The 22,547-nt window shown below is 55.4% G+C and overlaps 1 protein-coding gene across 1 annotated transcript; it reads left to right on the top strand.

Moving 5' to 3' along the window:
* Positions 1-262: 262 nt before the first annotated feature.
* ZDHHC18 (zinc finger DHHC-type palmitoyltransferase 18) lies at positions 263-21,920 on the top strand. Its single transcript, XM_044390635.3, has 8 exons — positions 263-636; positions 4,977-5,137; positions 14,846-14,995; positions 16,550-16,687; positions 16,805-16,853; positions 17,393-17,495; positions 18,958-19,070; positions 19,935-21,920. Exons 1-8 carry the CDS (start codon positions 320-322, stop codon positions 20,050-20,052), a joined length of 1,149 nt encoding a protein of 382 aa, XP_044246570.2. The 5' UTR covers positions 263-319; the 3' UTR covers positions 20,053-21,920.
* Positions 21,921-22,547: the final 627 nt, after the last annotated feature.

The following is a 22,547-nucleotide window of genomic DNA, read 5'->3' on the forward strand; positions in this document are numbered from 1 at the left end:
GGAGCGCGCATCTGCAGGCCCGTCGTGGTGCAAAAGGGACCGCCGCGGTTCACGGTCAGCAGGGACAGGTCAGGGCCCTGCAGCGGAGCCGGACCCCGCGGCGGGGCGCGAGCGCCATCCCGGGCCCAGGCGGAGGGGGCGCTGCGGCGGGAGGCCGCGCCGGGCGGGGGCGGGGCGGGGCGGCGGCGGGACCGCCCCCAGCGAGCGAGCGCCGCGCGCCGCCGCCGCCGCCACCGCCACCACCTCCGCTGCTCGGCCCCGGTCCCGGTGCGGCCCGGCCGGCCCGCGGGGCGCCGAGCCGAGGCCCGCGGCCGGCCGCATGAAGGACTGCGAGTACCAGCAGATCAGCCCCGGGGCCGCCCCGCCGCCCGCCTCCCCTGGGGCGCGCCGCCCCGGCCCCGCCGCGCCCCCCGGCCCGGGCCCCGGGCCCCCGCCGCCCGCCGCCGCGCCGCGCTGGAGCAGCAGTGGCAGCGGCAGCGGGAGCATCGGCCGCCGCCCGCGGCGCAAGTGGGAGGTGTTCCCGGGCCGCAACCGCTTCTACTGCGGCGGCCGCCTCATGCTGGCCGGCCACGGCGGCGTCTTCGCACTCACGCTGCTGCTCATCCTCACCACCACCGTCCTCTTCTTCGTCTTCGAGTGAGTCCGGCGGCGGCCCCGGCCCCGCCCCCTCGGGCGCCCGGTCCCCTCCGCCCCCTGCCGCGCGCCCCACCTGCCCGGGTCCTGCGTGGGCACTCCAGCCCCTCTGGGTCCCCGCTGGGTCCCGCGTCCTCTCCCACATCCCCGGGCGCTCCACCCTTCCCTGCACCTGTCAGGCACCCTCCCCTCCCTGCTCCTCCGGGGCCTGCGTCCTCCGCGCTCCGCTCGGGATCTGCCCCCAGGCCTTCCCAGTCCCCTTGCATATCTCTCACCTGCTCTCCTGGGCCCTCTCCTCTACCCCCACCCCACTCTCCATCCTCTCTTGCCCGTCTGGATGCCCCATCCTCTGTGGCCCGCCCCCCCAATCCTTCCCTGCCTTTCCCTGGCACCCTGCCTTTGCCAGCCTCTGCCAGGAGCGCCACCCTCCCGTGTCCCTCCACAGCCCCATTCTCTGTGCCCTCTCAGAACCTGGCTCAGGCCTTCCGGACCTCCTTGCCCTCGCTTTTCCCTCACCTCTCCCCCGGACCACCTCTTGCCTACCCCATCCCCCACCCCCCAGCTTCTTTTCGACCCCTCCAGGTGTCTTTGCTTTCCGTCCCTTCCCTACAACTTCTGAATTTCTTTCGTGTCCTTTGGCTTTATAGTCCCCATCACAAATCTCCTAGCTGCCTTTGGGCCCCCTCTGGGGTCCCCTCTTATCTCTCTGTGCTCAGACCTTTCTCCCTTGCTTTCCCCTCAGTCTTTCTCCCTCTAGGCCCTCAGGCAACCTTCCAAACAGCTTTGGGCCTCTCAGGCCTCTCTCCTCCCCCTTCCCTCCAGCACCTTCCTTAGCTTCCCCATCGTTTCCCAGCCTTCCCTCAGACTCTGCCAAGCCCCTGCCCCCCACCTCTGACCTCCTGGTTTTCTTTGCCTTCTCAACATTCTGGAGCATACCCTGCCTGTCCCACGGCAGGAACAGCCGCAGGGCCTTGTTATTTCTCCAGAGAGTCCACAGTGCTTTGGCGTGATTTGCCCCTGTGGGGGCTTTTGATCCCCAGTGACCCAGGATTGGCCCACACAGTATCTCCATTTTCTGGTTGGAGGAAGGGATGCTTGTCACTTCCCAGGGTCACATTTTTGTATGGGAAGTTTTCCAGCTTGGAAAACTTGGTGTCTGGCTTGAGCCATCTGCTGCGTGAGTCTTTGCACACACACTCACACTTCCCCTCCTACTTCTCTCCATCCTTTGTGGTCTTCCTTAACTGTGCGGTGTGGTGAACAACTCCATCTCCGCAGCCAGCAGACCTGCTTCCAGTCCCGCCCCACCACGCACCACCTGCTGACTGCATGACCTGGGGGCAGTCCCTTCACCTCAGAGCCCCAGTGCCCTCGTCTATAAAACGGGGTTTATAATAGGTCGTCATGAGGGTGGCACAAGGTCATGTATGTAAGCTTTTAATCAGGAACAAGCACTTCATGCTGGTTTCTGCTCTTAGCTGTTGTCTCCACCATAAAGCACTGCCTAAGGGCCTGTGGCCACGCTAAGACTACCACAAAGACACCGCCCCCAGGGACTCTTTCCAGCTGCCAGATCATATATCTGCAACCTTGGGTTTCCCCTTGAAGCAAGGTGAGGACTTCGTATGAATTAGCTTCTCCCTTTCCCCGCTTCCTTTCTGAGTCAGGGTGGATAAAAAGTTCCAGAATAATATAACAAGCAGAAGCTCTGGGCAGCCCCCCAACCTCCAGCATGTTCCCGGAGCTGAGTTTCAGATCCATCTCGCTGGGCTGACCTGCATGAGTGTTTTGAAAGTTCCTTTTCCAGTCCCCCCCGGGTCGCAGTGTGGGCAGGAGGAAGTTGACCCCCATGACCCTGCAGCATGGGTTTCAGTCAGTTCAGAAGCACGATCTTCTCTGGGCTGCGTGGGTATCTTAACTGTTGACAGATTTGTCTCCCAGAGAAGGGAGAAAGGAGGACTTCTAGGTTTGGGGATGGCTTATGAATCATCTCGCCTTGTCTCTGCTCTCCCTCAGTTGGGCTGGTGGAGTTGGCAGGAGGGTTTGGGTTTGGACTGAGAGCACCTCTGGGTCTGAACTGGGCTGAAACCTCAGTAGGGACCCGGCACATGGAAATGCTGGGGAGGGAGGGAGCTCACACTCTCCCATTGCTCTGGGGCTTTTCTTGCTGAGAGTGGTTTTGCTTCATTGTTTGGTTTGGTGGATTATTGCACAGGGCTGTCAGCAGGGTGCCTGGCTTTGGCCCCACTTCCCACACCACAGGGAGGCCACAGTGCCCCTTTAATTCTAAGTCAGATCCCAGTCCCCGCCCTGAAATCTTCCCTGGCTCTCGAATAAGAGCTAGAACCCTGATGATAGGCTTCCTCTCTGTCCCTCTCCTCCCACTCCCCCCACCCCCCCATGCATCCTCCTCCAGGCACATTGGCCTCTTTGCACATTCCTGCCTCCGGGCCTTTGCACTGATTGCAATACACTTCCTTTAGATAGTCTCGTGGCTCACTCCCTCACTTTTCTTCCCTCCTTCCCAGACTGTCCCTATAAGATAACAAACCACCCCCCTGGGGGCGCCTGGGTGGCACAGCGGTTAAGCTCTCCCTTCGGCTCAGGGCGTGATCCCAGCGTTCTGGGATCGAGCCCCACATCAGGCTCCTCTGCTGGGAGCCTGCTTCTTCCTCTCCCACTCCCCCTGCTTGTGTTCCCTCTCTCGCTGGCTGTCTCTATCTCTGTCGAATAAATAAATAAAATCTTTAAAAACAAACAAACAAACAAACAAACAAACCACTCCCCTCCCTCCTATCCCTCTTTCTTGACTACTTGTTTTCTGGAAGCACTTGCCACCATCTGAACATACTATATGCATACTTTCTGCTAGTTTGTTGCCTGTCTCTTCACCAAGGCAGGACTTCGTTCTCCTCACAGTTGTGTCTCCAGTGCCTGGAACAGGGCCTGGTGTGTAGTAGGCACTCAATACAGTAAATATTTGTTGAGTGAATATAAGAGTTTTTGCTGAGGGCCTGGAGGTCCCAGTCCTGTTGTTGGCTGCTAGGTGACCTTGGATGTGGCTGCGGGCCTCAGGGCCCCCCTGTATAAAATCAGGGAGCCAGGACTTGGTGTTTCTGAGGGTTCTGTAAGTCTCAGACTTCAAGTCTCCATCCCCCAAAGAGTCCGGCTATCTATGAACTGGTTGATTGTCATGTGGGTGACACAGAGGACCCAGCTTTGTTTGAGGCTTGGACCCAGGGACCACTGAAGTGTTTGGGGCAGAATGTGTGGTCCCGTTGGAGCCCTTGGTCTTGGCAGTCTCTGCTCTTCAAGGGGAGGGCCTCTCTGGAGGCCAGAGCCTCTGGCAGTGGAGGCTCTGGACAGAGTGTGCAGATGTCCACAGGTCTGCTTTCCGCAGCTGTGCCAGCTCCTTGGCTGATTCTAGCCTCCCAGCAGTCTGTCATTTCCCCGAGTAGCAGCTCCTCACCCCATCAGGTGCCACTCTGGCCCTGGAGGGAAGACAGCCGGGGACAGCAGTTAATCGCGTGGGCAGGCCTCAAAGTCAGCCCGTGCACAGGCCATTCTCCACCAGCTGGGCTCCGGGACCTGAACGCACTGACTTGGGATGCCAGCCCTTGGATGACAGTGGCAGTGCCCGGACCATGCTCTTCCGCCTAACCGCCTTCACCTGGCTGACCGTTTTCATTCTTCAGATTTTAGCTTAGGCATTATCTCAGTCAGCCAGACTTTCCTGACTGTTTGGCTGTTTTCCTCTTTCCCATGTTAGCACACACAGGCCTATGTGGCTCTTCTCTGTTCACAGGTCTGTTTTCCCCAGTAGACCAAAGCCTCATGGGGGGTGGGGAACAACGCTCTTGCTCACTGCTGTTTGGTGAAGGTGTTGCCTGGCATATGTAAGACCTCGCTAAATATTTGTGGAGTGAGTGAGTGAACATTGTTATGGATGGTCAACTCAAGCGAGTTGGTAGTGGCTGCCTGAAGCTTTGTGTTTAGAAGGATTCTGAGGCTGCAGCTAAGTGCGGGGGTTAAGGGTGCTGGGATCTAGATCCCTCTCCTTAGCTCATTAAAAAAAAAAAAAAAAGTGCTGGGATCTATTGATCATGTCTGCTGTTGGCTCAGAGGGAAAGTGCAAGGATGAATTAGTGATGTCTGCTCTGGGCACTGGCCTCGGAGCTGTCCCTCTTCCTCAGGGAAAGGCTCTCCCCGCTGCGCTGCGAACTCTGGTGTTTCTGGGATGATGACACCTGCCTGGTGCTGTAGCCCCGTGGTGCTGTAGCCCTGTGCCCCAGGGAGCCCTCCGGGTATCTGCTCATCTCTCTCTCCCCCCCCTCTCTCTCTAGCTGTCCCTTCCTGGCCCGCCAGCTGACCCTCGCCATCCCCATCATCGCCGCCATCCTCTTCTTCTTCGTCATGAGCTGCCTGCTGCAGACAAGTTTCACCGACCCCGGGATCCTGCCCCGGGCCACCGTCTGCGAGGCGGCCGCCCTGGAGAAACAGATCGGTGAGGCTGCCCCTCCAGCTGGAGCTGTGTCTCCCAGCTCCATCCTACTTGATTTGAGAAGAGGCCTGATGTTCTCTTCCCACACCGTGCCAGAAACTGAGGGCACAGTAGTCAGTAAGGCAGGCCGGAGCTGACCCCAGAGTGGACACACGTGATAAACCCGTGAGCAACTAAGCAAGCAAGAGATGCTAGCCCGTGAAGGCTGCAGTGGCCGCCGGCTTAGTCCTGAGTGCTCACGGGGGCCAGGCAGGGTTTTTACCTCTCTACGTGCATGATCTGATTTAATCTGCCAGTAATCCTATGAGACAAGGACTGTTGTTACTGTCCTTTGACTGATTACGTTGAGTCTCAGAGGAGTCAAGTAAGTGGCCCAAGACCACCCAGTAGGTGGAGTAGCTGGGATGAGATCTCATACAGTCTGACCAGAGTCTCTGCCCTTAAACATTCGTGTACTTACTCATTCTCTCATCAGACGTTGGTTGAACCCCTGTTATGTGCCAGGTACTTTTCTAGATGCTGACGATGCAGAAGTGAACAAATGTGACAGTAATGCCCTGCCCTCTTGGAGCTGATGTTCCAGCAGGAGGAGAAGGACACTGAACAATTAAACATTTAGGATGTCGAAGAGGAAAGCAGGGAGGAAGGGTGAGAGCTGGGCGGTGGGTATATGTTTTAAGTAGGGTGATCAGGGAAGGCTTCGTAAAGGGGGTGACTTCTGAGCAAAGAAGCAAAGATGTGACGAGATGAGGGACTGAGCTGTGTGGGTGTCTAGAGGAAGAGCACAGTAGGTGTAGGGAGTGGGCTCGTTTGGAGTAGGTGACCTGGGAAAGCTTCTAGGAGGAGGTGGTCCTAGAGAGGAGCCCTGAATGGTGTGATGGAGCCAGTAATATGCTGTCCAGAAACAGTAAAAGCGAAAGCCTGGAATGGCGAACAAGCTGGTATGTGTAATGAACAGCAGGAAGGCCAGTGTGGGTAGAAAGAACCTGTGCTCCGGGGCACCGCAGACAGCCCTCGATTCCTCGCAGACCAGTGTGGGGCCCCCTGGGAGGCTGGGTGCTGGGGCGAGGGCCCTCATCTCAGCTTGCTCCACCCCAGCTCCTTCCTGGGGAGAAGTGACGTGGCTGTTTGCACACCTCAGGGGTTTCCGGTCCGTGGTCGGTTCCTTCCCCTAACAGGGTGGCTTTTAGACAGGCTTTTAAACATCTAACTGGCCTTGAAGAGACCTGTGGCCTGTAAATGTCAGAGCCTGCTGCATCCGTCTCTGGAAGTCATTCCCGTGATTTTCTGGAGCAACTCAGGAGGGCGGGCAGGAAGGGGGAGGATGTTCTCTCTCGCCCTTTGTTCTTCATCTCATTCCTCTGCCTAGGCCTGTCCTCGCCCCGCCTCGGTTGCTATCTTCCTCTATCTGCCTCCAGCTTCCTCCCCCCTTGTGCCCCTGGGCTGCTCACCGCTTGGCCTCCTAGACCCAACTGTGCTCCTCAGAAGCCTGCAGTCTGAGCTGGGCGCTCCACCTCACAACGGGGGAGGCCAAGGGGCAGCCCGTTTCTCCTCCCTCCAGGTCGGGGCTAATCGTGGGGCAGGATTATGATCCAACTCAGCCTGAGCTTGGAGATCCGGCCGCCTGGAATCCTCTGGCCTCCTGTGAGCGGCGTGGGTGATAATGACAACTGTAATCCCCCATGTTTGGGGAGTGCTTGACCGTGTACCGAGTGCTTCCCATCCATTATCCCCACGAATCCTCCCACAGCCCTGCTATGCTGATGCAGAAACTGAGGCAGGTGGGCACAGGGCCCGGGAGTGGAGGCATGGAGACGGACTGTGTGCCTCGACTCCCAACCCCCTTGCTTTCTCTTCTGAGATGGCCACAGGGACACGTCTCCGGTGGCCACACTGACTTCATTCTTAGATCTCAACACCGGTATTCCGTACCCCGAGACGCTTTCATGACCCCAGTTGGGCCAGACCTTCCATGACACGTTCCCAGAGTTTCTTGTCCTTCTTTTCTAGGCCCTGTACTGCATGGTGATTGTTACAAAGTGTTGGGCAGGCCTAGCAGCCTCTCTTGGACAGTGAAGGTCTTGTTCACCTAGTCTGCCACTTGGAGGGCCCGGGGATGTTGGCTGAATGGATGAGCCTCTGTAGGGGCCCTCCTTGGTGTCCCCAGGTGACTGATGGAGAGACAGTTGGAACTTCTCCCAATTAGGCATTATGGGTTTAATCATTTATGTGTTAATTCTGTATGCTGACTCCTGAGTACAGGGGGAGGAGGTGGGAGGCCACAAACAAATCTGATATAGACCCTGACTTCTGGTGGTTTCCAGGCTAGCTCAGTCCAGGGTGGGAGGCCTGACCAGCTGCCACAGGTAAGATTAGGCTTTGGAAGAGGATCAGAGAAACCAGGAGTATCTTCTGCCTGGGGGATATGGAGAGGCTTCATAGAGAGGTGCCTTGAGCCAAACCTTAAAGTTTGGGTGCAGTTCAAGCACAGGGATATGTGTGAAGGGAGCCCTCCAGGCAGAAGGAACAGAGGAGGAGAGGACAGAATGGGCAGGAGCGGGGACAGGCATGGAACCCTGAGCAGGCCATGTTGGCTGGAACAGGAGGAATACTTCAGAGAATTAGAGAAATTCTGGTTGGAGAATGGGGTGGAATTAGTCACGTAGGGCCCTAAATGTCAGGGTTGGAGACTTTCGTTTGAAAACAGCTGCCAAGCCTGGAAAGTGACATCTCTGAGGCCTTTGAACTCTGAAACTTGAACGGGAGCCAGATTTGAGGGTGGGGCCAGGAGGTTTCTAATCAGGGTGAAATATATTTTCTCAAAAAGGACTAAGGTCACTGAGCCTTTTCGAGAAGGTTGGGGACCAGCTTTGAGGTGGATGGTGCTGGTCACATAAACATGAGCTGATGATTACCGGGGCCCGTGCAGACTGTGGGCTGCTCACTTTGGCCCCGTAGGCCAGCAACTCCAGCCCAACAGGCTCTAGCCCAAGGTTGCCGCCCTGCAAGGACTATCTGAGGTGGGCTGACTGGCTCCTTCCAGTCTTGTGTCCTGGGAAACCCCTCGGTCATAGGCAAACCAGGGCGGTTGGTCACCCTGGTCTGAGATCTTGACTTGTCAGCTGGCGAGCCATGCAGCTGGGTCACCCTACAGGGTCATACAGAGTCCAGGCACTCTGGCAAGTTGGAAAAGTGGTAGGAGGTGGCAACATTGCCCCCAAGAGGCTCCCAGTGCGATGGGAGACGATAGCAACACCCAGATCGGAGCGACAGACACTGACCTAGACACGTTTACAGCTGACAGAACAGACATAAAGGCTGCCTGTCCCTCTGCCACCTCCCAGCAGGTCACAAACTGCAGCCTTTCTGTGCCCAGAGTGTCTCCCCTCAGGTCCTTCTGAAGCCCACTGCCCTAGGGCAGACCTGCCTCATTTACTACCTGGATTGGCCCTGCCGAGCAGGCCCCAACACCTGGCTTCTCCCTTCAATCACAGTTGTCTTTCCAAGACCCAGATTTGGGCCCAGCCCTCCCTGGCTTAGAATTTGGGTGACTCTCTCGTGGCGTCAGCAGCATTTCCTAAAGTTCGGTCATTTGGGTACAGCCTTTATGATTTTTGCCCTTTCTGCATCTCACCTTGTACCTTCATTTCCTTAGTATTTTCCTTTAAGTGACTCGTTTTTAAATGTATCTTACAAGGAAAATTTTTATCACCCTCATAAGCGAAAGGAAAGCCTCTTACTCCGAGTAGAAGATAATCATAAAAACCAAACATAACAATGTTACAGAATTCTTGGTGGTTACAGTTGCCTACAGAAATAGTCACTTTAAGGCTTGATCAGAGCTATTAGGTATTAGAAATCAAGAGTTTTCCCCTTGATGGAATCAAAGGCTTGAAAGAAAATTGAAAAGGGAATAACTTTCTGATCACCTGAATCAGTGTTACTTAGTGTTATGGCCAAGAAACAGACTTCTTCCACCTTCCTGAAAACTTGCCCACAGAGGCGCACTTGCTTGCAGACTCAAGGCCAACGCCAGCCCCGACCCCCCGGAGCCCCCAGCCACGCTGCGCATGTTCATGCCTCTGTGCCTTTGCTTTGGTCGCACAGCCTGCTCTAGCCCTCCTTCCCTGGTGAGTCATTCCTCCTGGTCTGGCTTAATTGGGCTTCACCTTTTGTTGCGTCCTTGCATGCCGCCTCCCGCCCCCCACCCCACACATTCCCCCTGAGTATGACACCAGCAATACCATTGATCCCCGAGCTGTGGGTTAGGCCTTTGTATTTCTCATCCCAGCACAATCTTACAGGTCTGATACGATTATCACCCAGGGAGGAACTGAGGCCCAGAGAGGTTAGGCTGCTTCCTCAAAGTCACAAGCCAGCAAGTGGCCAGACCAGGTTTCAGAATGAGATCAGACTGCCCCACAGTCACCAGACGTGACGCACAGTGCCTCTTACACGGACTCTGTAATTACCCACTTCACCCGCTCCCTCTGCCCTCAGGCCATGCTCTTCCTGTGTCCTCCAGCCTGTCCCTTAGCTGGTAGGTGGCGGGCGCTCCATAAGCCTGTGGAATGAACAGAAATGGTCGGATGGGGGTTACAGTGACCCACGGCCTGGGCACCGTGGCTGACCTCGAAGCTGGGGAGACCACAGCCCTGCAGCTGTTTCCTCCACAGGTGGGGGCAACGAAGGCCAACAGTGAGGACCCAGCAAGGCAGGTGGGGATCCCAGCCTTCCCTCCCTGCAGCCTGCTCAGTGGCTCATGCCTGCCCCCGGGGACTCTCACGCCAGCCATTGGCTTCAGTCACAGAGCCAGCCATTGGCTTCAGTCACAGAGCCAGCCATCTGGCTGTGACTGTAGAATGCCTGCCTGCTCCCCTTCACGGGCTGGGGTTGGGGTGGAGGGACCCACAGCACGCCCCTTGGTGAGGGGGAAAGTACGGGGAGATTCATTTGCTTCCCACAGGTGCTCAGTGAGGAGGAGCCTTGCCCCTCATTACCACAGCCCCAGGGGCTTTGGAGTCCCAGTTACAAGGCAGCAGGAAGGCCCTGCTAGCAGGAGAGTGTCTTTTTACTTGGGGAAAAGCCCAAAGCGGAAAGCCTTGGAGTAGATCTTAGACTCCCTTAGGTTAGAGATAACATCTCTTAGCACTCTTTCTTCCTTCTTTTCTTCAGCAAATATTTTCTAGACTGATTGAGCAAAGCTAATGCGTTTTTTTTGTCTCGTTTAAAGGAAGCACTAGGCCCAACGTGGGGCTTGAACTCATAACCCCGAGTTCAAGAGTCAGACACTCTACTGACAGAGCCAGCCAGGCACCCCGCCCCCGCCGTTTTTTCCTAATTTTTATTTTAAATTTATTTTTCAATTTTATTTTTTATATATGTATTTTTAAGGTGGTCGTTTTTTGTTTTTTTAGTAGTCTCCACGCCATGGAGCCCAAAGCGGGGCTTGAACTCACAACCTTGCGATCAAGACCTGAGCTGAAATCATGAGTCAGACGCTCAACCGCCTGAGCCACCCAGGCGCCCCAGGATTTGATTTGATTTGATTTGAAGTAATCTCTACATCCAATGTGGGGCTCAAACTTACAACTCCAAGATTGAGAGTCGCATGTTGTACCGACTGAGCCAGCCAGGAGCCCCTTTAAATTTTTTTTTAAAGGAACCATATTTGATTTATCTGTGTGTACTTGCCTTTTCCCCCCTCACTGCCCCCCCCAGGCCTTGTACAGTATCTTGACATAGTAGTTGGCAATGTTTGAGAGAATGTTTGGAAGGGTTCTAATTTCGGCCCCACCTTATACTCTTGAGGCGAAGTCCTCATCTGTAGAATGTGGGTACATACCCCCTCACCCAGCCCAGAGCAACTTGGTGCATCAGGTGAGACAGGGAATATCAGTACACTTTGAAAATTGTTTTTCTCTATTGAAACTTAAGAGGCTGAACCTTGTGGTCAGGAATGGCAAAGGGCCTTGCTCCGGGCACAAATAAGGGCCCTGATTGGTCTGCGTGGTCTGGCCTGAGAATAAACAGTGGGACGGCGGCTTGCCTTCCTCCCCGGTGGGGGCCGGTCTCCACAGCGGTATCCCTGTGTGGCCTCCTTTGACCCAACTTTTGAGGGCCCCGCGGTTGGCGCATGTGGGTGGCTCCCTTGCTCCAGGGGTCACTTTCTCTCCCCCACCCCTGGCTCTTGGCAACCCAGGGAAGTTGGGTGTGCAGAGCTTCACTTCCTCTTTGTCAGAGTTCTAGAGAGGAGGAAGCCTGCCCCCCCCCCCCAGAACATACTGATAGGGAGTCCCCTCCCTGCCTGGGGGAGGGCCTGTGGGAACCCAGTGAGGATTCCAGGAACTTTTCTCCTCCTCTTTCCTCAAGTGGGTCTGTGGCTGCCCTTCACTCACAGATGAGTTGGGTTCTGAAGTTTGGTAAATAAGTTGTTTGGAATGTAGTTTTTTGTAGAAAGAACAATAATGCTCGTGTTTATTCAGCTCTGGCCTGGTGCTAAATGTTTTGCTAATAAGCCCACTTGCTGAGTTCTCGCTTCATCTTCCTTCACAACACTAGGAGGCCAGTTTGATTATGTCCTGTATTCTTTTTTAGCAGATGAGGGCACAGAGTTAAGCCACTTGACTCACATCGTGTAGCTAGTTGCGGTTGGACCCCACGTCTGGTCTGGCTCTAGAGCCTGTGTCCAAGCCTGGAAGCCAGCAGTGGGCAGGGACGGGAGCTGGACCTGGGGCCCATGGGGTAGGGTTATAGGTTGGGTTTGGAGTAGCATCGGGAGTTTTGGAAGGAGCTGGAGAATTCTGCCTGCCGGAACGTCCCGGTGTGAATTGTGTTAGGACTGAGACTCCTGTGGGTCTAGCACCGGGCTCAGGGCTGTCCTGCGTCATCTCACTGAGCACTCACCACAATCCTGTGAGACTGAGACTGTCTTCTCTCTAGTTCACGGCTGAGGAAACCGAGGCTCCAGAAAGTGAAGGGACTTCCTTCCGTAGTGAGTGGGTAGCAAAATCATGATTCAGACCTAGGGTTGCAGACTCCAGAGCCCATGCCTTGTGACCCTTCTGAGAACAGCTATTAGGAAGTACTCATCAAGCGCCAGTTCCTTCCAGGTACTCTTTCTGATCCTTCTATACGCCTTCCAGACAGCTGTTATTTGCTCTTTCAGATGCAACAACAGGCTCACAGAGGTTAAGTAACTTCTCTGACGGCACTGGCGGGTAAATGGAGGGGTCAGGATTTGACAGGCCTGCCTGAGTCCGGAGTGTATTCTCTGCTCTGTGCCCGCTCCCTCATGGTCTCTAAGCCTGGAACTGCCTGTTTACTCGGCCATCCCTGCCCTCAGGGGCCATGCAGTCTAGGTGGAGAGACACAGAGGCGTCAGTCCCATCACAGCCCCCGGCAGGAAGCAGGTGCGAGTGCAAGGCCCAAGAGCCCCGTGGCAGCAGTGCTCAGAGGAGCTGCTGGGGACTGCACAGGGAGCAGAAGAGTCCCGGTGAGCAAGGAGAAGGCAGGGGCCAGGGCTTGGTTGGAACAGGGGCAGGAAGCCGAGGCTGCAGGGACTCGGGGAAGAGTAGTGGGAAAAAAGCCGGGAGCGGAGGTCGGGCCCAATTGTGGAGGGCCCTGGGATCAGGACGGAAAGCTGTCCTTTATCTGGTTTTTAGGGGAGGCCAGTGAAGGGCTGTAACTCCAAGGCATTATTGACAGAAATGTGGGGGTGTGTGCAAGGGGGGCTGGAACACAGAGGGGCTGGAAGCAGGGAGTCTTCTGGGGAAGCCTGTTCGGTGACAGGAGCCTGGCCTGGGTTAGGGCATTGGGAGGAGAGTGAAAGGTTATGAAGGAAGATCCTCATGACACTTAGTGACTGGCCATGAAGGGGTCAGGGAGAAGGAAGGGTCTGCAGAGGGTGTCCAAACGGAGTTTCCCTGCCTCTGCCACTCACTGGCTGTGTGGCCTTGGGCACCTTCCCTGACCTCTCTGGGCCTGTTTTCTCATTTGTAAACTGAAGGGGTTAGAAGAGAGGCAGGCAGTGAAGGGACAATGATCAAGTGTCTGCTAGGTGCTAGGGGCTGTGTTATATGCTCTTTGAGGTTCTTTCCAGCCCTTGGATTGGGCCACTGGCAGAAATAAGGAACCAGGCAGGGTTAAATAACACTCATTGTGACACTTTAAATTTTACAAAAAGACCTCGAACCCAAGTTCTGGAAACTTGGGTTCACATCCTGGTTCTGCCACTTCCTAGCTGGGAATGGAGCACGTCACTTCACCTCACTAAAAAGGCTCCTTAACCGTAGCCTGGAGATGGCAGTGATAACCTTACCTGCTGGGATGTTCTCAGGATTCAAGGAGATAATGTATACAGCGTGCTTAGCATACAGTCGGCGCTCAGTGAAGTGTTTCCTCTTCCTTGCCTCTTGCTTTCCTTCTCGTAATTCTGTGTACTTCTCGGGCATTACTTTGTGCCACATCACGTATGTTAACTCATTTAACCCTCACCACAACCCTATGATGTGGGTACTACTATTATCCCCATTTCAGTGATCAAGGAAACACAGGCACAGAGATGAGATGATTTGCCTGGTCGAACATCTAGCAAATGATACTGTTAGGAAAAACCCAGCTAGTAAGTGGTGGAGCCCGGACTCATGCTCCATTCTGCCTGTTACTTCCATTTTACAAGTGAGAAAACCGAGGCTCAGAGAAGTTCATTTGACTTCAACATTTCCCATAACCAGAGAGTGGCAAAACCGGGTTTCAGAGTGTGTCCACTGGCCTCACACCCCACCGGCCTTTACCCTGCTGCCGCTTTTAAAGAAGAAATGTTCGGGTGCTTAGTTCCATTTTTTTTTTTTTTTAAGATTTTATTTTTCAGTGATCTCTACACCCAACATGGGGCTAGAACTCACAATCCCGAGATCAAGAGTCACATGCCCTTCTGACTGAGCCAGCCAAGTGCCCCTATACTTATAATTCTTATTAAACCATTTCATAGTAAATTATAGATATTATAGACCCTTTATCCATAAATACTTCAACATGTGTCTTCAAAATCTAAAGACAGCCTCCTGCATGACCACAGTTCCATTATTATAGCTAGGAAAATTAATAGTTCCCAAATTCCTAATCTATAGTCCTTTTCCAGTTTCCTGCCAAATGTCTTTCTTGTTGTGTTTTGGTTTGGTTTTCAAAACAGGATCCAATCTAGGATCGTGCATTGCATTTGTTCACGTCTCTTAATTTAGAACTATCTCCCTCTCTTTTTGGAAGTGACACTGATTTTGTTAGACATCAGGCCAGTGGTCTCGTAGGTGTCCCACATTCTGGATCTCATTATTTTCTCATAGTGTTGCTCACTTTGTCCTTCCATCGCCTGAACCTCCTGGAAACTGGACCTTAGATCTGGGCTTGACTAGATTCAGATAAACCTCCCTAAATCTTCCCAGGGTCTCCTTCACGAAGTTGTGTAAGGCCAGCGGTGTGTGAGCCGGTGTGTAAAGCTTTAGCACAGGGCTTGGCACACAGTAAGTTTCAGTAGCTGGTAGCAGATCTTAGTATTTTTCCCCGCCTTGGGCCCGCATTTTATCCCAGTGGCTTGTTCCCAGAAAGCGGTTTCCCTAAGCCTTCTCTTGTCCCTGCTAGGCAGCAGTGGCTTCTCCCCAGCTGGGGCTCCTGGCTTGAACATCCCCCATCTTTCTCTCCTCCCACCCTCAGATAACACAGGCAGTTCCACATACCGGCCACCCCCTCGGACCCGGGAGGTGATGATCAATGGGCAGATGGTCAAGTTGAAGTACTGCTTCACCTGCAAGATGTTTCGGCCACCCCGGACCTCACACTGCAGTGTCTGTGACAACTGTGTGGGTAAGTGGGAGGCAGCAGGGAGCGCTGCAGGGAGCCCTGGAGACAGAGGAGTCACTCATGGGAGTGGGGCTGTGTCTGAATCAGCCAGAGCTGGGCAGGAAGTCTGGTTCACCCAAATTTGCTCTGACGGAGGAGGGCTTCAGGGGAGAGGCGCAGAGAGTGACCAGTGGTATCTTGGCTTCAGCCCAGGACTGGTGGATTCCTTTCCCCCATCTCTGCAGTATGGGGCAGATACAGACAGGCCCTGGACCCTTCTTCCAGGCCTCAGCCTGGTTCTCAGTAGGTCCAAGTTTCCAGGAACCAGAGACTGGAGCAATAACATTCTAGATATTTTTGGTCCAGAGAGAGAATGGTTTACCATCCAGTGGCCCAGGACCAGCTATACTCAACGACTTTGATCTGATTCCCAGGGTTTGGGAGGGACAAGAATCTCGGAACAGAGGAGTTCAAGCTGGTAAAGTGGAGAGGACGCAGCCAGGATCGGAAGCTAAGCTCCTGACCCACAACCACAGCGGTTGCTGGGGAACCAGAAACTGTTTTGTCTCCTCTTGCTCGCCAGCGGCCGGGCAGCCTTGCTGGGGACTGAGGGTGTGCCCCTGGGAGGGGGTCATAAGGGAAACGCTACGCAAGAGGACCCAGGCAAGCTGAGCCACGGTGACTGTGCATGGTCCCTAGGCAGTGAGCTCATCACACTAGCTCAGCACTCCCTGAGTGAGAGAACAGCAGGGAACACCCATGACAGTAGGCAGGGAAGTGGGTGACTCAGGGAGTGTTATTCATCCCTGAGAACCCGCCCCACCCACCCCCTGTGAAGAGGGCCGGCCATGGTGTGAGGCCTGCAGTGGGCTTGTGATCCATATTCTCACAGACCACTTTCCTTACCAGTCTGGGTGGGATCCCCGCCCCTGGGGACATGGTGCTGGTGTGAGCTCAGCCCTCTGACGAGGCCTTTCATGCCCGCTCTCCACAAGTTACAGAGCCGCCCAGCCCCTCCCTGGACCTCTAGTTCTAGAGCAAGGAATGGGGATCATTGGTTGTTGGCATGTGGCCGGGGTCATAGGCCAGGCAACAAGTACTTTTTTGTGGATCTTTGTACCAGGCACTGCTGGACCCTGGGATTGGGATTCGGCTCAGTGTGAGTCCAAAACAGGCCCCCTCCTGGAGCTGACAATCGAGCAGGGGTCCTTGGCCAGGCCACTCATTATAAATAAGTATGTAAACACATGGGCAAAGAGCTGCAGAAGATACGTAACGGGGCAGATAACAGAGGGCCCTCACCTTGTCTGGGACCAGGGGAGGCTTTCTCAAGGAAGTGGCTTTGCAGCTGAGACATGAAGGGGGAACTAGCCTTAACCAGGTGAAGAGACAGAGAATGTGAGGCCGTAGGAACCTGTGCACAGAGGTCCAGAAGCAGGGAGCGTCTGAGGAACTGTGTGGGGCCCGGGGCGGGGGGAGGGGGTCGGAGGAAAGCCCCAGCTGTGGCGGGAGGCCTCTGAACACCGGTGCTGGTTGCAGGCCAGGCACGCTAACCCATCTCCCCTGGCCCTTTTCCAGAGCGGTTTGACCATCACTGCCCCTGGGTGGGCAACTGTGTGGGGAGACGGAACTACCGCTTCTTCTACGCGTTTATTCTCTCCCTCTCATTCCTGACGGCCTTCATCTTCGCCTGTGTGGTCACCCACCTGACGCTGCGTGAGTTGGGGGTGGGGCAGGGGTGAACGGGAGGGGTGGGCCAGCAAGCTCAGCCAAGTCAAGGGGCTGCGGTCACTGTCCCTCTGAGCTGGCCCTGCCCTGTTTTTTCTTCCCCAGGCTCTCAGGGAAGCAACTTCCTCTCCACTCTGAAGGAGACACCAGCAAGATATCCTTTGTCAGCGGGTGGATGCCCTGGTGGGAGCAAGGCCCCTTCACTGGGGGGGGGGGGGGATGGTCCCCACACCTCCTATAAACAGAGGGGAATGGTGTAGAGCTAGTGTTTGTCCTCAAGAATAATCTATACCAGCCGCTTCTGTTCCCGCCCGGGCTAGAACTGATCCTAAGTGCTGTGGTCAGGGGGCTGGAGTGGCCAGGAACTCTCAGGAGCCACGGTCCCTGTCTTCCCTCGAGACACCAAACTCCCTGGACCATGTCCTGTGTTTGGTTCTTGGTGCCTGGAATCCTCATTTCCCTCTACTGTCCATCACCCATCCTGCTCTTGAAGGGGCTCCCAAACCCTCCCTGGGGCCCAGGAGGTGATCCTGCTGAGAAGTGAGTGGACCACAGGAAGGTTACAAACTCCCTTCCTTTCTGAGGAAATAGCTTGTGGAAGGACAGGGGAGAAAGGTGGAGCGTGGCAAGCTCCCAGACCCCAGGAAGGCTCCCGGCCCTGTCCCCGTGTGGGTCCTTGACCACCCTGCTCACTGTGCTGGAGTTGGTGATCTGCTTCTTCTCCATCTGGTCCATCCTGGGCCTCTCAGGGTTTCATACTTACCTCGTCGCCTCCAACCTGACAACTAACGAAGACGTGAGTAAGGCTGGAGCCATCCCCATGCCTGGGCAGGGTCCTGGGAAGGCGGCAGGGCTGAGGGAGCTGGAGCGGCCGCAGGGCAGCCTGACTTTCGGGCCGCTGGGGTAACATGGGTGGAGACGGAAGGCGGCCAGGCTTTGCCTTCCGGCACTCACGGCTTGGCCCTGGGAGACGCAGTGCAGGCTTCTAGGGCCCCGGTAGGCCTCGGACCCTCGGCACGGGCTTTCTCCCTAACCCAGCGGCGGTGCTCCGCCGTAAGTCATGACACTGGCCAGCATGTGACTGTTGCCAGAGTTCTTTTGGGGTCCTTTTGCCAACTCTGAGGCAGAAGGAGAAGGGATGCTTTTCTCCTGTTTGATGGCTGAGTGACTTGCCCCAAGGTCACACAGCTGGAAAGGGACAGAGCCAGGGTTGCGGCCGGAAGCCATGGCTACGCTTGCCGTGCCCCCAGCCACACTGCACTTAGAGGCAGTAGAGCCGTGATGGTTGTCAGGGTGTCCCTGGGGCTCCCGGAGACATCCTTATTGAGGGGGACAGCGAGGACAGGACCGGGAGGCTGTCTTGCAGACCTCCACCAGCAAGCATTGTTTGAGCACCCACTGTGTGCCCAGCCCTGGGCCAGACCTGACCTCCCCTTCCTGTTCTCGCAAACGGTAAGAAAGCAAATGAGAGTGTTTGTGCCTGGGCCACCGTCAGCTACCGCTCAGAGGCCCATGACCAACAGAAAATACATTTTTTGAACTCAGCTTCTCATTCTGGGAAACAAAACTTCGCTCTCATGATAGGGTATCATGTGCTGGGTGATTGGTACAGAGCAGAAATGACATCAGCCAGCATCTCCCAAGGCGGTTTCGTGGGCATTACTAGGGGTTGAGTAAAAAGAAGTGTGATGAACAAATAAGTTTGGGAAACTGGGGGTTAAAGTCAAGCAGGTATGCTTCCTTGCTAAACTCCTCAGTGCCTTCGAAAGCTGGCTTCACAGATCTAGAGACAGGCAAAGATTTCATCGAATGTTCCACTGATGCCATCAGAGTTCCCTATTTTTCAAATGAGGACTGAGATTCAGAGGAGTGGCCTGTCCAGGGTCATGCAGTGTGTCGGTGGCAGGGCCAGGGTTCACAGCCAGGTCAGTCTGAGCCCTGTCCCCTTTCACGACCTTCACTCACAGGTGGCTGGTCAGAGAAGAGAGGATGCAACTCAAAAAGTTGCCTTTGGAGGCTTCTCTGCCTGGGCTCTCTTTTCTGTCCTGGTTAGGGCTTCTTCCTCTCTGCCAGGTCCCCCCCACATCCAGCAGTCCCCCAGACTTGCTGAATAGCCTGGGTTAAAGATGCGTCCCCTCCAATAGTCTATCCAGAACTGGTTTCAGAATTCACCAGTTTTTCCCAGGCTCTTAGACCTCCCTCCTAGAAAATGGAAGCAAAGGGAGGTGCCTGATTCAGACCTCCTTCCTGCTCGGCAGATCAAAGGCTCGTGGTCCAGCAAGAGGGGCGGTGAGGCCTCCGTCAACCCCTACAGCCACAAAAGTGTTATCACCAACTGCTGTGCTGTGCTCTGCGGCCCCCTACCCCCCAGGTAAGCCACGGGTGCCAGGGAGAGGTCACAGGGCCTGGCCTGGCCAGTGCAGGGCAGCCCTGTGAGTCCACACCTCTCAAAGAGGTTCTGGAAGCAGCAGTCCTCTCCTTACACCAGAGAAGCCCTCTGTCCACCATCCCCTGCAGGGTGCACTCAAGACATTTGTCACATAAAAGAATTGTGTGTAATTGTTAATCACATATACTCATTGTAGAAAAAAATTAAGTGCAAAATATTAAGAAGAGTATTAGATATCACATGTAATCTTATTTCCCAGGGATCACCACAGTTAATGTTTTGGCCACGCTTGAGCAACGCTGGCCTGCTGCTGCTGATGGCTGCACTGGGCGGGGCCTCCCTCCTCCTTCCTGGCCGAAGAGCCCTGGTGGCTCAGACCTGCTGGGAAGTGCCCCTCTGTCTTCACACCAGGGGGCGCCAGAGTGCCAGAACAGGAGTTAAATTCCCACACTGTCCACCCCCACGCCACCAGTTTGTCCTGCCTGATATGCCTGTCATGCTTGCGGTGGGGAGTGGGTAACAGTGGGCATCCCACTATTTCCAAATGCCTTTCATCCTACTTTCCCCCTTACCCGCAGCCTGGCTCTGTGGCAGCCAGACAGCAGATGGGCCGCTTTGAATTAACGGTGAATAAATCCGGTGGCCAAAACCAGGTGTCCAGAGTATAGAGAGGGCCCTTCTGGAAGGGAAGGGTCTTGAGCCCCAGATGGAGATCAGCTGCCCTTTCTCAGGCTTTCTGGGACTGGGTCTTCCCTTGGCTGGGAAATGGACTCTGCCATTCGGCCCCCAGCCTGGATCACTGGTGTTGGGCAGGGCCCTCACGGGTTCCCTCTTGTGTTTTGGAAGCCTGATCGACCGAAGGGGATTTGTGCAGTCCGACACCGTGTTGCCCTCGCCCATCAGAAGCGATGAGCCAGCCTGTGGAGCCAAGCCCGACGCCAGCATGGTAGGAGGCCACCCCTGAACTGGGCTCAGTACTTGCCAGCTGCTGGCCTGTCCACCCCTCCGCACTCACCTGCCGCGCTCTACACCTGCCGGGACCCTCCCCATTCCACCCAAGGAAAGCAGAGCCGCCAAAGACTCTTTCGTATTTATTTCCCTCCCTGCGTGGCTTTCCCCACACTTCCATGGCTGTACCCTCTGCTCCCCAAACCCAAGTTCCTGCAGCCTTGGGTCCTAGATCCCCCCAAGCTGATCAGTGGCAGGGGTGACAGGAGAGAGAGGCCAGGGCCCTTGAGGCCGCGAGGGGACCATGCCAAGTCTCTGCCTGTGCCAGGGCAAGCCCCGTGTGAGTGAGGATGCCGACTGAGTGCGATACCTCCCAGGTGGGGGAGCTGCTGGGCTCTGCTCAGCCCCGAGGCCTGGGGGCGCAGCAGGACCTAAGAGCATTGGACAGCAGGCTATAGGAGAGGACGCCTCCTCCGTGGGCTGCTTTGGTGTGTGGGCTTCTTCATTCTTTTTGTGATGATCATTATTCTTTCTTCCGTTTTTGTTCTTGTTTTTTGTATGGAATTGGCCAATAGGATAGAGCTGGGGTTCCAGATAGAAAGGGCAGAGGTGGGGGTGGGTGGGGGACAGCCTGTGTCAGAGGAAGCCACACCAGCCAGCCGGGCACCCAAGACCTCAGCTCCTGCATGATTCCTGGGCGGCACACTAGGAAGTGGGGGCCTTGTCCTCTTGCTCCCCACAGAGGGTTCTCTAAGGGATCCCAGTCTGGCCCCCCACCTCTCTCCCAAGTGGGGTCTTGGGCTAGGCAGGTTATACTCATGCTGGCAATACTTGAAACGGGTTTATTAATGCTGGGTATTTTGCACAATTTTATAGACCTCTTTTCTACATAGCATTTTTTAAATGGAAGAAGAAAAAAAAAGTCAGCCACATTTCTATCTGTGTAGTGCCAGGCTAAGGATTAACAGAGGGCAAGTTGGTTTTAATAAATTTATAAGAGAACTTCTGGCTATGAGTGTGTGAGTGTGTGTGTGTGTGTGTGTGTGTGTGTGTGTGTGTGTGTTCGCATGTGCCCTCGTACGAATGTGGCTGGCTCCCACTTCCCTACATCCCCTGGGCTGTCCCTGTCCCCGCCATCCCCCTCGGGTGTCAGCCAGCAGCAGCGGGAGCAGCCTGAGCCATGGCCACAGGGAGCCCGTGCCTTGATCACAAGAGATCCCTGGGTTCCCGCTGCAGCTCAGCCCCTGTCCTCCTGTCTTTCCCTCCTCCTCGGACATTAGGAAGCCTGGGACCTGCCCAGACAGGCTGAGGCTGGGCGTGGAGGATGGGGTAATGGCCGTGGGGAGGAGCTGCCATTCTACAAGCCACACTCCCTCCTCTGGGCTCTGAGTATGGGACCTAGTGCCAGTGGCTAGAGGACAGGGAGTCTCTGCCAACTGGAGAACTCCGTCCAGAGAAAAGGGAGGAAAGAGCAGGTTGGTCCAAGAAGTGAGTGAAGGTTGGCCTAAATCTGGACCAGAGACTCAAAGGAAACTTCTCTGCTGGAAACTATAGCTTCTTATCAAAATAGATAGGAAACTGTCCCATCCCCCTCCTTGGCCCTTCAAGTGGCCTGAAGCCCTTGGAAAGAGACGAGGAAGTCCTCGCATCTTGCCCGTCCTTGCTGCAGAGGCTAGTGGGTCACAGGCAGCTGAGAAATGGCAGCCCCAGCAGGTCCCCTCTGGGAGAAGCTGCTCTGCCCTAGTGTCAGGACCCTGGGCCATGCTCCAGTGGTACTGGGAAGTGGGGAGGGAGCTGGCTAGAGGAGGGGAGCTCCCACCTGCCTTTTATTTAAGCCAGTATTCTTTGTTCCTGCTTGTAATAAAGTTTTTGTTTTTAAGAGTTGATTTGCTTTGGTTTGGTTTTTGTTTGCCCTTCCTTTGCTGAGGCCCCAGCCGGCAGCCCTCTATTCTTTCAGCCGATCTTGCTCTTTCCCGGGGAGGCAGAAGGCAGGAAGCCCGGTGATATGGCTAAAGTTCTCCTCTCCTGGCTGAGTCTGTCTGCTGGAGGCTGGGCAAGGGGGCGAGGTCCCCATAGGCATGTAAGAAGAGGCCATCCTGTCCCCTCTTTGTCCCCTCTGTTTTTCCCCTGCCTCAGGGACTCGGAGACTCCCAAGTTCTTTTCCCTTGCTGTGTTTTCGCTCTGACCTCCAGGCAGTGCCCAGCGAAGGAAATATTTCCGAGACAGTAGATTCCAGTTTGTGGGCCAGAGCCTCCCGGCCCCCAGCCCCACCTGGGCGGCAGGGCCCAGCCAGACAGCTCATAACACTGGCCCGCCTCTCTGGTATCTCCCCCAGGAGGACACGTGTCAGGACTTTGCCATCTCCTGCACAGCCTGAGGGGAGCTAACAGGCCTCTTGGCAGAGGGTTAGCGGGTAAGACCGTATCTCCCCTGTCAGCCAGCACTGCCCGCTCCCCTCAACACCATCTCATCCGCATCGCATGCCTTGCCAACCCCATGGAGCTCATCCAT

Source organism: Ursus arctos, unplaced genomic scaffold, assembly GCF_023065955.2.
Source record: "Ursus arctos isolate Adak ecotype North America unplaced genomic scaffold, UrsArc2.0 scaffold_32, whole genome shotgun sequence".
Lineage (NCBI taxonomy): Eukaryota > Metazoa > Chordata > Mammalia > Carnivora > Ursidae > Ursus > Ursus arctos.

What these genes read in the sequence shown, in the direction of transcription:
- ZDHHC18 (XM_044390635.3), top strand. Translation starts at nt 320, where the DNA reads ATGAAGGACTGCGAGTACCAGCAGATCAGCCCCGGGGCCGCCCCGCCG. An exon ending in GGTCACCCACCTGACGCTGC is followed by an intron (nt 16,688 to 16,804) that starts GTGAGTTGGGGG and finishes TTTCTTCCCCAG; the next exon opens with GCTCTCAGGGAAGCAACTTC. An exon ending in TGCGGCCCCCTACCCCCCAG is followed by an intron (nt 19,071 to 19,934) that starts GTAAGCCACGGG and finishes GTGTTTTGGAAG; the next exon opens with CCTGATCGACCGAAGGGGAT.